General features: G+C 35.5%; 1 protein-coding gene across 4 annotated transcripts in view; it reads left to right on the forward strand.

Moving 5' to 3' along the window:
- ANKIB1 (ankyrin repeat and IBR domain containing 1) overlaps window positions 1-16,499 on the forward strand; it is an 88,279-nt gene that overhangs the window by 47,340 nt on the left and 24,440 nt on the right. For all 4 annotated transcript variants that reach the window (XM_064704286.1, XM_064704289.1, XM_064704288.1 and 1 more), the window contains exons 4-6: window positions 4,022-4,204; window positions 10,651-10,768; window positions 14,201-14,409. In XM_064704286.1, coding sequence (XP_064560356.1) covers window positions 4,022-4,204; window positions 10,651-10,768; window positions 14,201-14,409 — 510 coding nt within the window. The remainder of the gene's footprint in view (window positions 1-4,021; window positions 4,205-10,650; window positions 10,769-14,200; window positions 14,410-16,499) is intronic.

The following is a 16,499-nucleotide window of genomic DNA, read 5'->3' on the forward strand; positions in this document are numbered from 1 at the left end:
TTCAGTTCCCCAGCCTCAGCTGTGCACCCCCTGAACTGAATATTCTTCTCTGCCTTCTGGTTTTTCATTAGTCCTTTCTATAGAAGTTCAGATAGTGTGTTTTTATTTCCAATATCCAACCCTTCTTTCATTCTGTTACTGTACAGATCATCCTTAGATTTTTGACTTCTAATGAATGAAAACTCCACTTCCTGTTGCCATTCTCTATGCTATTATTTAAGCTTCTGCCTCTTTGGTTCCCTGCTCATTTCTGAGAGGAGTTAATAGGATGCTGCTGTTGGATGCTGATACTTGACCTCCAGTAATACAGCCTAAACCTTGCCCCTGGACCTTCTCTTTCTGATGCCCTGAGTTGTTACAGCTCCTCAAGCTCCACACCAGCAGTTTGTCTTCAACATGTGCTTAGAAATTATTTACATTCTTACTGATTTTTACCAGGGAAGCAAGTCACCCTGCAGTCTTTGCTAGGCTGAAGTATGCTCAGACCCAGCTAATTATATGCATGGGAACTGAATGACATAAGGGTGTTGTCTGGCTCTTTCTTTCATCCAAAATAAGTCATGGTTATAAGACTGATTTAGAGCCTCTTGTGATGTAATTTATTGGTAAACAAATATCAGGCTGTCTCCTAGGTCTGTGTTACTACTGCTTTTATACTGATTGTCAAATTTTTATTCTTTCAGATTTGATAAAGAAACTAATTGCAAAGGACTATAATAGGTTGCTCTTGTTATCTTGTTTTAGTGCCACTTATTTGATCCAACTCCCTGATAAATTCTACCTATAGGCATTTCACTCCCAGGTCTTCTATCTATCCTTCCTCAAGATGAGACATTTGCTTTTAAACATATTTTTATTTACATTATTTTATAATAGAGGACAAATATGCATGTCATATGAGAAAATGGGAGATAGCAATTAGCATTGAAGGATCTCTGAAAAATGTTGGTGAAAAACACATACATAAAATTATTTGACATAAGAAAGGTTGTTTCTGGTACAGAAATGGTAAACAGAAGAAAACTTTAGTAACAAGTTTCCAACATATTTCAATATCTAGTATTTACAAACTTAGACTTCAGATTTACAAGGGATTTGAGCAAGGAGTCTTCTGCCTGTTTCTGCCTTCATGTCCCTACATGGGGCTATACAGTGATGTTAGAGATAGACACACGAGTTAAAAATGTTTCAGTTTCAAGAGCATGAAGCAAATGGGTCCATGCAGTAAAATCCAGGCAGACTGCAATGTCAGAAAGAATCACAGCTGCTGCAGAGTGAATTGTGGTTCTGGAGCTGGGCTGCAGCTTTTAACTGCAGACTAAAGTGAGTTTGTTTTTAACTCATCATAAAGGTTCATGGTTTGTGCTTCTTTACAAATTGTGGTTGTATTTCTCAGTGTCTGTAATGTGATTCATTTGAGAAATCCAGGTACTAGACTGCTAGTTCCCCATTTAATTATATAAACTGGGTTATGTTATGTTGGCAATACCTGTTGTAGTTGAGTAAACCATTTCTGACTCTAATTTGCTTTCAGTTTGTCTTTGAAGAAGAATTTACAGTCTGATCCACGTGGATTGCTGTTGGCCAGAGTTATGTAGTCCTAACTAGTCATGGTTTCTGCATTAGAAACACAGTGTACTCCCCCAAGTTCAAACTTTAGAAGACCTTGGATCTGAGATATCCTAAATTCTCCAGTCTGTGGTCTGTAGTCCTTCTAACTTCTTCAACAAGAACAAGTTTATGAACAGGAACAAGACATGCCTTCACCAAGCCTGAAACCAGGAGATCGGTGAAGGAATTTAACAATTATCTCTTTGTTCCTACAAGTATTTAAGGATTAAAATTCTTAACAAAAAAAAAAAAAATGGGGAGAGACAAAAACTGATCCTAATCCTCAAGTTGTCCTCCCCCTCTCCAGAAACTGAAGGTCTCTTAGAACCCCAGGAGTGCCTTTTTCTCATTTTTTGCAGTGGTTACTCTCACTTCAGAGCAGCATTCCTTTTTACTGTCTCCTTCACTTTGCACCACCTTTCAAGAAAACCCCTGTTCTGTATCTTTGCCTGTTCCCACCACACCCAAATAAGAAAAGGAAACCCCAAATATAGGTCCTCTTGGGTGAAATACCTACAAGTTGACTTGCTCCAAGTTGATAGTCAAATGTACAGTCTTGATACTGCTCCATTCACATGTGTTAGATTTTTCCTCCCAGCAGAACAACTGTGTGGAACCCACTGCTAAAGATAGTTTGGGTAAAATTATGTGCTTACCTCAAACTACTGAATAGACAATAATAACTTTCATGCTGAACAGATTTGGTTTTATGCAGATACATTCCACATTATCAAACTATATTTGGCATATTAAATGGTATTTTTACAATTGTTTAAATGGCTAATATGATTGTTCAGATTATTAATCTCAATTAATCAGGCAACACAAGACTTTTTAACAGTGCTTTGGATAATAATGCCATATTCTAGAGAAATATGGTATCATTATTAAAAACATGTTGCTTTGCAAATTCCTCATCTTGCAGATTTGATTTTGAACTGCATAAGTCTATGGAATGTTCTTTCAAATGTATTTATTATTCTTTTTCCTGAGAAGGTGTCTTAGTTGCCTCAGTTAAATTTCTCTTAGAGGTTAAAAAGAACAGACAGAGTGTGACATTCAGGTTAACAAAGTTTTGGCAATGTTAAGAAGTTTAGATAGAAAAAAGGTTAACTGTTGGCTGTGTATCTTGGTAATTATCCTAGTATCATCTGTATTTCTGCCTGATACTCTGCTATGAAGATCAAATACACAATGACACTAATATCTTCTCAACTAAATCTTGTTGTTGCACTGGTTTGTGGTATTTTTGGATTTGTATTTTTTTTTGTTTTAGAGAATGTGGGAAAGGTTTCCCAATCTACAAGAATTAATCCGGGTTTGCAAAAGATATTCTGTATTCTGCAGTGAGAGATGAAGGAAAATTTCTCTTCTACTGGAGAAGAAATTTAGGAGTGTCTGATCATGATCTAGAAGGTGTACATGAAGAACAGATAATTTTAGAAAAGTTTAGGGATTTTTAGAAGTACTAAAAAATTAGAACCTGAGTTTTGAAATACCCTGGATAGTGTTGTTACAGACATCATGCTCTGAAGAGAAGATAATGTTTATAGACTTTATTTAGAAACAAGATGAATCATTTTAGTAATGATATAAAGGTGTCATAATAAATCAGCAGAATGGTCCACCTGGGCCTTTAAAATCTGTGGCATATGCTGTCCTTGCATATGCTGTCCTTGCATATGCTGTATTTGCATCAGGTCAGTATAGCAGGAGACCAAGTTGGCAAGTTAAGGAGAGCAGCACAAAGGTTTGATAGTTGGAGACTGCATTTTGGGAGGGTTACTGGCAAGAAACAAGGCTGGTGAAATGGCACAATGCTGCACTGTATTAGAATTGCTAGAATTAGCATTATTTCATTTCACCTTTTTCATGTCCTCAAAAACAAAGTAGAACTGCCAGTAGTATTTTGTGCTCCCTGTGAATCATGTCCTCTGATCTGTCCTACCCAAGGAATCTCTTATTCTCTGTCAGCACAAATGCTGTACAAATGGTGTTGTACCTGTGTGGAAAGAATATTTAAAGGTTTTTATCTCCATCTTGATACATGCTTGAGGGCCTCAGGCCCCTCATTCTCTGTGGGGCACTGACCATATCAGTAAAGCAGAATTTAATCTTTAATACCTAACTAATATATTGTAAAAAATTACCTTGTAATGTATTCCTTAGATTTTGTGGTTCTGTGGAATTACTGTGGATATAGGTATAATTATGTGTGAAAGCAAGCAGTAATTTATTTCATAACAATAGACAATCCTTGTTTCTAAATACCATTCTTATTATTATTGTAATAATTTTTCTGTTCTTGGTTTGTTGGGTTTTTATTACTTCTTAACTCACATGCCTTTTCTTTAGGGTGATATTAGAGTTGCTAATAAATAACTGCTTACTTTGCCATTTTACTTTTCAGCTTCTAGTAAAACATGGTGGAGATTTGTTTGCAGAAAATGAAAATAAAGATACCCCATGTGACTGTGCAGAGAAACAGCACCACAAAGAGCTGGCTCTTAACCTGGAATCTCGAATGGTATTTTCACGTGATCCTGAAGCTGAAAGCATTGAAGCTGAGTATGCTGCTTTAGACAAAAAAGAGGTCAGAGGATACTTTAAATCTGAAGTATTTTGCACATTTATACTTGTAGCAGTTACACTGTGACACAAGTCTGCAAGTATTTCAGTGGGTACTGTACTTTGTACTTTGTATTTGTAAACAGTTTTAGCACTGCTCTGTATAATTTTCAGGTTAAGCTCTGAGAACATAACAAGTACATTGTCAAAAGTAAACAGAAATTTTATTCATATCTTAATTATGTGGACTGGCTTGTGGGCTGTGAGGCTGGAAGAGATACAGTGAGGCCAGTAAGCTTGGAAACAGTTTCTCTAAACCAAACTTTATTTCTTAAGATGCCTTTTTGTCTCAAAAATTAGGACAGAAGAAATTCTGAAAAGGAGATCTGTGCAATAGAGTAGGGAAACTTTTCCTGGATCTTCCTGGACTGAGACTGGGTTGAATGTTACAAAAAACACTCAAAACTGACTAGTACAGGTCTTCAAAATAGTGCATTTACTTTCTTATTTTATAACATGATGCCTGAAGCTACCGCATACCAGAGTTTATATGAAAAACAGGTAATAACAAGTGGGGTTACTTTCAAGTAAACTTTTGAAAGACAAAAACAATTCACTGACAAAAAATTGGCTTGAATTTTGTTATGCCTTCAAGGCACCTGTGATTCCATAAAGATAATTTAAAAGACCATACATGATTTGATTTTATTTAACTAAAACCACAAATAAGAATACATTTATAAATTATATAATTCAGTAAATATTACAAATTAATTCTGTTTAAATTAAAGGACAATAGATTTCTCTATGGTTACTCCCTTCAGAAATAGCATAGCTTTGGCCTTTTACTAGCTGAGCCCATTTATGACCTAATGATGTTTAAAAGAAAATACATGAATAGGCTTAGATCACATTAACTATTCCTCTGAAAAATGCCACTCATTGTCACTTTTATTTGAAAGGGAGCGAGTCCTTGTAGTGTCCATTTAATGTTTTGACCATTTTTCTTGGATAAATTCAAATATGAACAGCCTTAATTAGATATTTATTCCTAGATGAGACATTTAGCGATGAGGTTTAATGTAGTTAGTATGTTGAAATAGCAAATGTAATTAACACATTTTAATTTCTCTGAATATTTCCATGTAGAGGCATCCAGATTGTAAGAAGATAGTTTGAACTTACATTCTCTCGTGGCAGAAACACTTCAAAAGTCTGCAGCAGTTTCTTGCCACAATTGCAGTTTACCATTCTTTGGTTATTCAAGTAGAACTGTTTGAAACGTTATGTTTTCAGCTAGATCATAGCAATGTTTTGGCTTAAAAAGAAGAAAAAAATTTAAAGAGTGGTAGTATGCAACTCTATTATTTAAGTTGAATAATTGTTATCATATTTATACCAGGGGTTTGCTGGCATATACACCAGCACAGGTAAGAAGACAAGGAACTTACAGATATGGGTGGGACAAATCGGGAGCCACTTGAATAGGCTTTTCTGCAAGAGAAGATGTTGTCTCATGCCTGTTTAAGGTAGATGCTGAGCAAAACCAGATGAAAGACTTCATGCAAAGGACTGTACAGTTGTCCATTTCACATACCAGGGCAGCTTTCCCATGTGTTCTGAATGTTCACAAGCCAAAAAACGTCAGCCTGGAATTTGGTACACCACTTGATGACCTTGGGGATTTACATAGAGCAGTTCTGTCTTCACATCGTCCCTGCTGATTTTTCCCCCTTTCTTTATGACTTTCCAGTGGGATAATTTCTCTAACATCTTGTTTATCTCTAAGAGAGCAAGTGCTGGCACAAGGGAGATGCCAAGAGCATCCTAGCTTTCTTTCAATCCTAGCCCTCAGAGTGGCTCAAACCAGTTGAAAAACCATCCTTAGGGAGAGTTGCAGTGAGCTGCAATCCAAATGGCTGCATGTCCTCATCCTCCAGGCCGGCATACAAATGTCAGGGATGGGTAGTGCCAGCTGCACTTACCACTGCCTATGGTGAAGCCTCTGTCAAAAGCCCCAGAGCACAGATGCTTCACCAAAATTGCCTCTCAAGAATGATCCTCTACTTTTTTTCTCTCAGTTTCATTTTTATATATTATTAAGCACTGAGGGATGGAGTGTACAAAATGCTTGTTTAGCATAGTATTCAGCTTGTAATTGTTGCCATTCAACATCCTTCCAAAACAGAAAATATTCATTCCTGAATAATTAAAAAACTTTGAACAGTAAGAAATGCATTTTTCAAAGGAACTGCATCTTTTGAATGAAGGTTACAGGAAAAGATAAAACATTTGAAAACCATGAGTAGGATTTCTTCCCAGGCAGAGCAGCTAAATGGGCTTAACTCCAATGTTTAAATCTGCACAGTAATATCTGGAATGATAGTACCCAATATCTCCCCTTCAGAGCCTGCCATGTTTACAAGAGAACACAATAATCCTTCCTTGCTTGATTCTTTGCTCTTACTCTGTTGAATAATCTCAGAAAAAATCTTTGATATGTAAAATCTAAATCTAGCTTTTAAATCTAATTGAAGATACACTAAATAATATGACATGAAGTGATTGTTCTTAAGCTGGTTTTATAGATTTTGGTTGTTCTTTTGCACAGTCTTTTACATTGCAATGTGTTGTAGCATGAGAGCGTATTTGTCTTGGTGCTGTATCCTGGGAGTGCTCAGCCTGAAATGGTCCTTCCTTTCAATCAAATCATGTCATGTTTTAAATTTACATAAGAAACACCTGGGAATGAGCAGTACCTCAGAGCAGATCATCCAGAACAGTTTTGGCTCTCAGTCAGACACAGTGAATTACTTATGCAATAGCAAAATGTATAATTTCTTCATTTCTTCATTCATATGTTCCACTGACTACTGAAGAAATACACTGCTAGTGAGTGTATCACAGATTTACTGAGTGTATAAAATTGGAGTGATTTTTTCAATTCCTGAATTGACGTCATATAAATGTATAAGTAATATAAATACCATTAGTACAAAGAGTTATCTTAAATTATTCAAATTCATTTTATCTCTATGGATAGAGAATGGTTTATGAAGTGAAAGGAGAGAAGGGAACTACATTTACTTAAGATATTTGTAGTCTCAATATATACATATAGTGCATATAATTTTACTTGAATGAGTTAAATGGAGTATAAATAATTTTTTAATATATTACTCCATTAACTGCAAAACTCCATCCACCCATAAGAAAGGATGTTTACATGAAGTGTTCCGTCACCATTTAATTATATAGTCATTACTGTAGCAAAGAGTTACTTTGCCCCTGTCTATTTTAATGGTGGTTTAAAAGTGAAGAAAGTAATAATAGTTTGAAATGAAGTGTTAAAATAATCAGCTTACATACTAAAAGTACTTTCAGGAGAAAAAAAAAGTATAATTTACGATATCTAAGAATTGGAGAAGAAAAGAATTTCAAAGAAGGGCTTTTGAAAATACAGAAGTGTTGGAATCTGTAGTGAGAAGCTCAGCAATGCATTAAAGTAGTAACTCTTACAGTATATTTCAAAATCATTATATAGTTAAATAATGCTAATATTGAACAATGTATTTTTCACAGCAAATGTCAATAAAGAGTTCCACCATAAATGACCATTAAAGGAGGTCACCGAGCATCATAAACTGTAATCAAAATCCTTTACATGGATACAATCCTTTATGGCCTTGCAGAGATAAGTCCTTTAGTGTTCAAAGTAGTTAAAAACAGACCTCTGTGATACAACATCCTGGATGTACATCCTCATAACTAAAGACTGTAGCTTCACAAATCTCTACAAGACTGCCTTGTACACATTACATTTTTAAGGTTCCCATTGTATAAAGTCCTCACTCTGGAATTGCCAGATTGACCTCCTTAAATAGTGCCAGTCTAAAATTTCTTTTCTTTCAGCTTCTTCTGTGGGGTCATATTTTATGAAACAAATGTCTGATGTTTCAAACCCATTCTTAGATAATATTTCCCTCACTATTTAAAAAGATAAAATTAGGATTCTTAAAAATTGAAGACCCAAAACTCCCTCCTAGGTTGTGTGGAATGCTCCAGCTGAGGTAATATAGTAGTCTGTTACTCAAGGGGAGATACTTGCCAGTGTTTGACCTAGAACCGATCAGTTATATGATTCTGAGCATACCTGCATTTCAGGATAAAATACCAAGTCCTAAAATATGCTTATATATTGCAAATTTACAGAAAAGATATTTTTTTCTTATGTGTATGGTCTTCAAGAATTGAGTACAGTTGTGCTGACACAGCTGATTGCTTTACAATTGCAATTCAAAATGGAGTTCAGACTCAGTCATGACCATTCTGCTTCTATTTTTTTGCTGCAGCACAATTATAATCATTCTGGCACACAGTTGTTTCTATCCCTGTCTCTGAAATGTTTTTTAAAAACTATCTCTTTTGTAATAAGTTAAGAAGGTCAGTCAAATTCCAGCATGCTGTTAATCCAAGTGGCCCAGATTTATTTCAGTGCAAGCCATTAACGTTCAGATTGTCCTTTACTGAGTCATGCATGATCAGCACTGGAAGGACACAGAGAAACTGCCTGAACTTGAGCAATCAAGAAAAGGTCAGGACACTCACAGGTCATTTCTCTTCTGCTTTGCTTGCTTTCTCAACAAGAGCAGAGACCCAGTGCAGGTCTGTGGAGCATTACTCTTGCTGATGAAAGTTTCTAGTGTGGAGAAGCACCTGTTTATTTCACTGATTAGCTAACAGGAAACATCTTTGTATGAGTCAGTCATAAGTTTTAGATGCATTGTGGAGTTAATTATGATGTCTGGAATACAGGAAGCAAGTTACATTTTTAGGGTAGGTGTCTCAAAAGAACAAAATAATTTTGAAACCCAGGGTATCCATTCTCCCCATCGCTTCTGCCTTCTGCTTGTTATCCTTAAAGGGCGCAGCAGACTTTTACTTGGATTGTAACCTTTCGAGGACAGAACCAGTCTTTTGCTTTCTGCCCATGTGTGCATGCATACATTTGTGTCTTTACAATCTAGCACTGGTGAGTCCTGGACTATGGTCTACATAAAACCAAAATATAGATAGTAAATAATAATATGACAGTCTTAACTGTCATTATCTGTCACTACTGCTGCTGTGTCCTTCTGTCTCCAGTTGCTGGAGACAATTGCCATTTGGTGCCCAGGCTCCTGATTAGTTCTGAGCATGTAACACTTTATGTCAAATGCTTTAAATATTTTGTTAGCTACCCTTTAAATAAATGAAACCAGTTGATGTAAGAATAGTGGTTTTTACATATCCTTTCTCTATCCATTCTCTTTGCAGACCTTCCCACTTTTTTTTTTCCTCTTCCTACCTATGGGGTATTTTCTCTGTGCAACACTAACAAATACATTATTTGTTGTCATAGTCTTCCTTTTTTAGTTTTAAAAATGAGTCTGTAAACATATGTGAGTATCTCTGCTCTCTTGGTTGGAGCTAATTCAGAATCCTAAAGTTACTTCTTTTTGCCTTTCTGATTTGACCTTTTTTAATGCTGTAATAAGGGGATAGATCTCCAGACCAGGAAGGCAGCTGGATGATCTGCTCTCTGTAGGGCTATGACAGTTGGCCATTGTTTCTCAAAAAGAGTTTTGATATCTCCATGTACAATATATCCCCAGCCTTAGAGATATCCAGAAGCCATTTGGGCATCGTCCTGGGCAGCTGGCTCTAAGTGACCCTGATTGAGGAGGAAGGCTGGAGCACATGACATTTGAAGGTCCCTTCCAACCTCAACCCTCATAGTGTTTCTATGAATATCTAGTTGCATGTCTCATCTGTCCCATTCAGGACTGACTTTGCTTCTGAAAGGGTGGATATTGCCTCAGAAGATCCAAATACTGGATTCTGCTCACAAACTTCTCACTGTCTAATGTCTCAATGTGTCCTCCTCCAGACCAATTCAGAATTAACAGGTCTCAATTAGTCTGTAGTCGGACAATCTATATGCAATGTATGATAACCTGTCCTTTGTCTAGCTCTTCTTTAAATCCTTAGTTCAAGTGTAGTCATGCATTCTCATGCCTATTCCACAATACCTGAGGCCTAATCACTGAATCAGTTCATCTAGTTTATATGAAAATCACACTTTTTCTTGGGGGAGAGAGAGAGAGTGAGTCTGTGTTAGGCTAGCTTATCATTTGAAGATGGCTTCCTGCTATAATGGAGAACTTTAGAGAGTTCTCCATTGTATGTGGAAGAAATGCTTTTAGATTTTGAAGTTTACAAAAATCATACCATAAATGTTAGAAAAGGACAGTGTTTCCATGTACCTTTGCGTGGTCATTGGTGTGCACAGTGAACAAATTTTGTCCCATACTGCCTCACAGTTGAGATGGTGATCAGTAACAGTGCTTTGAATGCTTTCATTTTTAATATTGTATTAGAGACTAACTTGAAAACATTAGACATAAATTATCTTTTTTCTTCTTTTTCAAGCCATATGAGGGGCTTAGGCTTCAAGACCTGCGAAGGCTTAAGGACATGCTGATCGTGGAATCCGCTGACATGCTTCAGGCCCCGCTCTTCACTGCAGAGGCTCTGCTTCGGGCACATGGTAATCCCAAACCTTAAAGGCTAAAGAAACTGCTTTCAGCAAATTCAAAACCACAGTTTATGTTTGCACTTTATTTCCTCGGAAAAGAGAAGTAATGGTTAATAGCAGGAAACAGACCACACAGTACTTCAGAAAGAAATACAGCTGCAGTATGTCAAAGAACATTGAGGCGGACAGGGAAAGTTGATAGAAAAGTGAATCAAACTAGGCATTATAATTAAAGACAGTTTAACTTAAGCAATGTGGAAAACAGAACCACCCTATTTTGGTGAGAGACACAGGAGTAAAACGTACATGGTTTTATATGTCAAAATAGTTAAATTCATCAAATCTATTTTTGTCTGACCATTGGTTTTCTGCCCCTATGTATTTGTGTATAAAACCAGATCAACATTTTAAAATTTATTTTTTCTTGCAATAAAAGCAGTCTGAGCGTTGTAATAAGTGGTTGGAAATTGTCTTGGGGTTTAAATTATATGGGTGTATGTCCTTTGGAGGATTTTTTATAGTTACACTTTTCATACAGGGTATGCTTTTCCATGTGCATATCTGTAACTCGTTTATTTTCACTGAAATAAGTCTGTATTCTTGTTCAAGTTAAACTGGGGTTGTCAGAAAGGGGTATACTGGACTCAGTGTGTTTTCTCCAGACAAAAGTATCTCTGAAATTCTGTGTAAGCTTAGGCTTTGATTCAGTGATTCAAAACTTATGCTTACTGAAGCATCTGCATTGTTACTTTATGCCAAAGGAACTACTCAGGCAGTTAATGGTTTGCGTGCTCATCACTGTGTTGCTGGATTAGGCTTTCATACCCTATTATTTCTGTGGGCTCCTTGTTAAAGTCAGTGGGAGAGGGAAAAGTGAAGCAGAAAGACATTATTTTAAACCCACAGCTTTTGGTACACTTTTATGAGGAGTTGTGGTACCTGAAACTTATCTCTTTTACATCATTTTCCATTGCTGGTATTTGTTTTCCTTTCAACAGTGAATTAAGTAAACATGAACTTGTGCCAGTATGATAATATTTAAGGCACAGTCCTTGCATATATATTTTTGTTGATTTTTTGTTTAATTTTTATGTTTTATTTAAAATATATACAATATTTGAATGGTATGTTATAGTCCCAGAATAGTCTCAGTAAGGCTAAAAATTATAAATACTTGACTGAGTAGGCTCCATAACCTGTGCAGATACTTTGAAGAGGAAGATTGTGGCAATATTCTCAAACTCTCAGCTCAGTCTGTAATTAGTTGAAAATCAGTGAGGTTGATGTAAATGGTGGAGAAATGTCTGCCAGTATCTAGCAAGCAGGAATTGAAAATTGAGAAGAAATCAGTCTGTGTTGGAAAGGTCGTTCTACTGATGTTGCCTTAGTGATGTTCTGGTAACTTAATGCAATTGGCCAGTGCACAGAAAGAAGCACAAACAATTAGCAAGTCATGAGAAAGTCAACTATTTTGTCTGTAGCTGTATTGATTCAGCTTAGTAAAGGAAGTAACTCAGGTATTTATAGAGGTTTAGAATTAACATCAAACGACAAATTGTAATTTACCATTGAAATTCACAAAAGAATAATGTGAAATCTTGGTTTAATTCACACAAGGTGTGAAAAGCATGTTTAAATTCTTGGAAAGATCATACATATATACTAGATTTAATAGTTTACAGTCATATAATATTTAATTCACCAGACTTGGCTTTCTTCCCTTGTATCAATTTATTGACACAGACATTAAGAGTGTATTTTCCTTTTTTTTTCTTTTACTTGAGAGACAGAAGTATGTAGAATTAAAGGCAAGATTAAAAAGATGTTATTGTGGCAGTCACAAAGGCAGGTAACTTTACAGCTTTTCTACAAGTGTTTTTCAACATTGGTTCTTTTTAATTCAGTATACAGCAATGGGTTTCGGGGAAAAAAAAATAAGCAATTCAACAAATATACCTTGTGTTTTACTAAAATTCATAAGTTAGTAAAGAGAACAAAGTGGATCCATTTAGTGACATGTCTTAGCCCTTGCCTGTTTTAAAGATACAGTGCAACAAAGAAGGTCAAGAAAATGTCTGGCAAATTTTATCTGTATCTTAATATCAGTCAGCCACTCTCTGAAAGGTTATAAACTCAGGGTAGTATGAAAAAATGCTGATAAAATTTGGAAATTTTGACATGTAAGTGTGTGGGTCCGTATCTTTAAACAATTGAAATTAAACTAACCTGTGATATATTTTAGCTTAGATAAGTAAGGATCTGATCAATAAATTATCTGCAGCTTGAAGAGGTTTTTTTACAGAGGCAATACTTTTACTAAATTTGGTGCTTAGAACACATATATTTTTTTCCCAGCACTAATATAGGGTAAGAGAACTATCTTTTCCTTATAAAAATAAACCTAAATAAAAATAAAACATCTTTTGGTTATTAACATTGATGTTTCTTTGGGAGGACCCAGCACTTAAAAAAAATCCCCAAACTTGAAAATAGTTATTTAAAGCAGTAGGAAAAACTGGGACATTTCTAATAGTTTATTAAATTCAAGTTTTTCTGATCTGCATGTAGTGTTGATGAGTTTATATTCAAATTTGTATAGGAATTTGATGGATTTATACTTAAATAAGAATTTTTTAGTATTTTTTGTAGAAAAAACTGCTGTTCTGAAGATATCTTTAGTATTAATTGTAGGAATCAGAAACAGAATGCATTTCAGGTGTGAACAAGGATTTGATTTAACTTTTAAGATATTATATTTTGTATCACTATTTTTTTTGTATATAAATGGGCAGTGTTAATTATGAATAAAAGTAAAACATTCACTAACAATTTTAGAATAAAATGTAGTGAGAATATACAAAATTTTCTTTGCACTCAGGTGGATTTTTTTCCCCCTTAGAAACACATAATTTATATGCATATATATAAAGACTGGAAACTCATTAAGTCACAAATCTTCTTGTAATCTTAGTCTTCTTCCTGTATTTCCTGGCTTCATTAAAAATAAACAAACAAAAACACAACAGATAAAATGGAATCCATATTAAATAATTACTTTTTTTATAGAATGAAAAAATAATGAAAATTCATTGGTGTGAGGGTTGCTATATTTTCATGTGTCTGTGATAGTCAGTACAGTTCTAGTTTTCAACCAAGTCTTCTAGCCACTACAACTGCTGTGAATAAATAACAAAAGTAATGTTAAGACATATTACAGAGAAAGGTGATGCTTGTCATGCAATTATTTACAAAAATGCATTGCATTACATATTATCTTGGAATTTGTTCTCTGAAATGTAAGGGCTACAGTTCTATCCAATCACAGTTCATTATACTTATTTATTTTAATTGGTTTTATTTAGTGTTCTTTTGAGGGTGCAGTTACAAACTATATTTTAAACATTGTCGGGTGCATAACTTGCTGTATCTCTGTATTTCCTGAAGACTGGGACAGGGAGAAGTTGCTTGAGGCCTGGATGTGTAACCCGGAGAGCTGCTGCCAGCGTTCAGGGGTGCAGATGCCGACGCCGCCTCCGAGCGGGTACAACGCGTGGGACACGCTGCCCTCCCCGCGCACGCCGCGCACCACGCGCTCCTCGCTCACCTCCCCCGACGACATCAGCCCCTCGCCAGGAGACATGGACACGGCTGTGGTAAATTCCTAAGTAGACCTTCAACCAGCAGGGCTAAACGGCTGATTTCTAAACACACTGCAGCTGTGTAGACAGGGGAGCTGCCAAAATTACCTTTGTGAAAGTATAAGGTGTTTCTCTTTCCAAAAGTGGTGAACAGGGAAGTTGACACCTTAAACATTCTATATGATAAAACAGTTGAGCATCTGGCAAATACAAACCATTCTGTTTTTACCTTGCTGTCATTCACAAACTCTCATTTTAGACAGCTACAGTCACATCAGTGCATTTGGCTCTTTTGAACTTCTCATTTCATCCCTATCAAGATGTTCACTTTCATTGTATCCATTTCCCTGAATGTACGCAGTTCTGTGAACCCTGCCTTTTGAAAATTTTTTCTTTAGAAAACAAAATTGGCTTTGTCTGCATTTTGAAATGTCAGCCCAGTAGTGTACTGTAAGCTTATAATTACTTTTACTATGTGTGGGCTGCTTCAAGCAGTTTACAAAGCTATTGCAAATTTGAAATATGAAAGCGCCTTTCATTAAAATCAGTGTGGCTCTTTGGGAAGACAGAGTTCTCTTTTTAATAATCCACAGCTGCAGCATTATAAAACTATTGCTCCATGATCTAAGCTTTTTTTTTTTAGAATATTACATGCAGTCTTTCAGATGGATCATCCCTAAATCTCATATAAAAATTAGGATCTCACATTCCTGCATAGAAATATTTTATTTGTTTTATTGTAAAATGCTGTAAAAGAAGCTCTATAGAAGGTATATTGTTATTGTACATTAATTTCCATTAGCAGTTAAATACTGTCTGTGAATAATTCCTAATTAAAATGTTGAACAGGAGATTATATATCCTCAGTTTTACATTGTGTGCTTTGTTTTCCATGGATGGTTCATAAGCCAGGAATGCAGGTGTGGATAATGATTGCCATTATAAATCTAGTGTGTCTCATCCAAGTCCAGAGTTACACGTTTAATGTTCCTGTTTGTTTAAGAATCTTCTCTGAACTATCAAATCTCATTTTGCCAGGAAAATGAAAACTAAAAGGAATAGATAAAATAAAGCCACAAGGTATAAAGCTCCTTCTATGTTTTGCATTTGCATCCTACTTTATAAACAGTTCTAGTAAATGTTTTTGTTTGATGTTTTGAACTCAGGGCTCCATTAAATTTCTTACTTTAAAGATACATTTTAAACAAAATTTACAGCTCATATAACTTTAATAGAGATTATTTTTTAATGCATTGTCAACTTTTAAAATATTTAATTTTTGCAAGTCAATAAGATTAAATGAATGAAGAAACAATGCATATCTTCACTGAGTTTTATACTTTAAAGGCTTTTTTTTGGTTTGATTTTGTTTTGGCTGTGATATAAGTGCTTTTAAAGTGGCATACCACAGGCTAACTTTCTGAAAATGTCCTGTGTATATATGATACCTAATGCATTGAAAGTTGAAATACATTTTCATCGTGTCTTTGTTTCAATGAAAAGAAACATTTCTTTTGCATTTCTTGAAGAACATTAGTATTTTTTTCCACACATAACCATAAGCAGTGAGTATTTTCATCCCTACTCTTTAACTCTTTCAGAGTAACAGTCTCAGTAATCAGTGTTATTTTTTCCTTTATTACCTACTTCTGTAAAATTCGGCAATTATATCTTATGTTGGAGTATTTGTAGTGTAACTTATTCTTCATTTTGATCAAAAACCTCAAAGTCTTTTAAAAAAATTATATATATCTGTAGGTTATTATTTAAAGTATTTGCTGCTGCTGCACACTCAAACTGCTCCACCTTGATTTAGGCCTGACTGTGTGAGACACTAAACATTTCCTGTAGCCTCTATCATCTCCAAACTCATTTGTAGCTGTGTGTGAAGCTGATGAAAAACACAGCTCCATTTGCACCTAGAACTCTGAGATTCCAACACTCTGCAGGGTGAAGCACTTCCTGAGCTCAAGGACACTGCAAAAAGCAGCCCAAAATATGCTCTCTGCATAGGGAGTTACAGAAACAGAGATACCAAATCTTTCCCATTCCTATAGCTTAAATAACTTTTTTTTTTCTGGATACAGCTTGATTTTTTCCCCCTG

The sequence above is a fragment of the Zonotrichia leucophrys genome, chromosome 2 (genome assembly GCF_028769735.1).
Source record: "Zonotrichia leucophrys gambelii isolate GWCS_2022_RI chromosome 2, RI_Zleu_2.0, whole genome shotgun sequence".
In the NCBI taxonomy this organism is placed as follows: Eukaryota; Metazoa; Chordata; class Aves; order Passeriformes; family Passerellidae; genus Zonotrichia; species Zonotrichia leucophrys.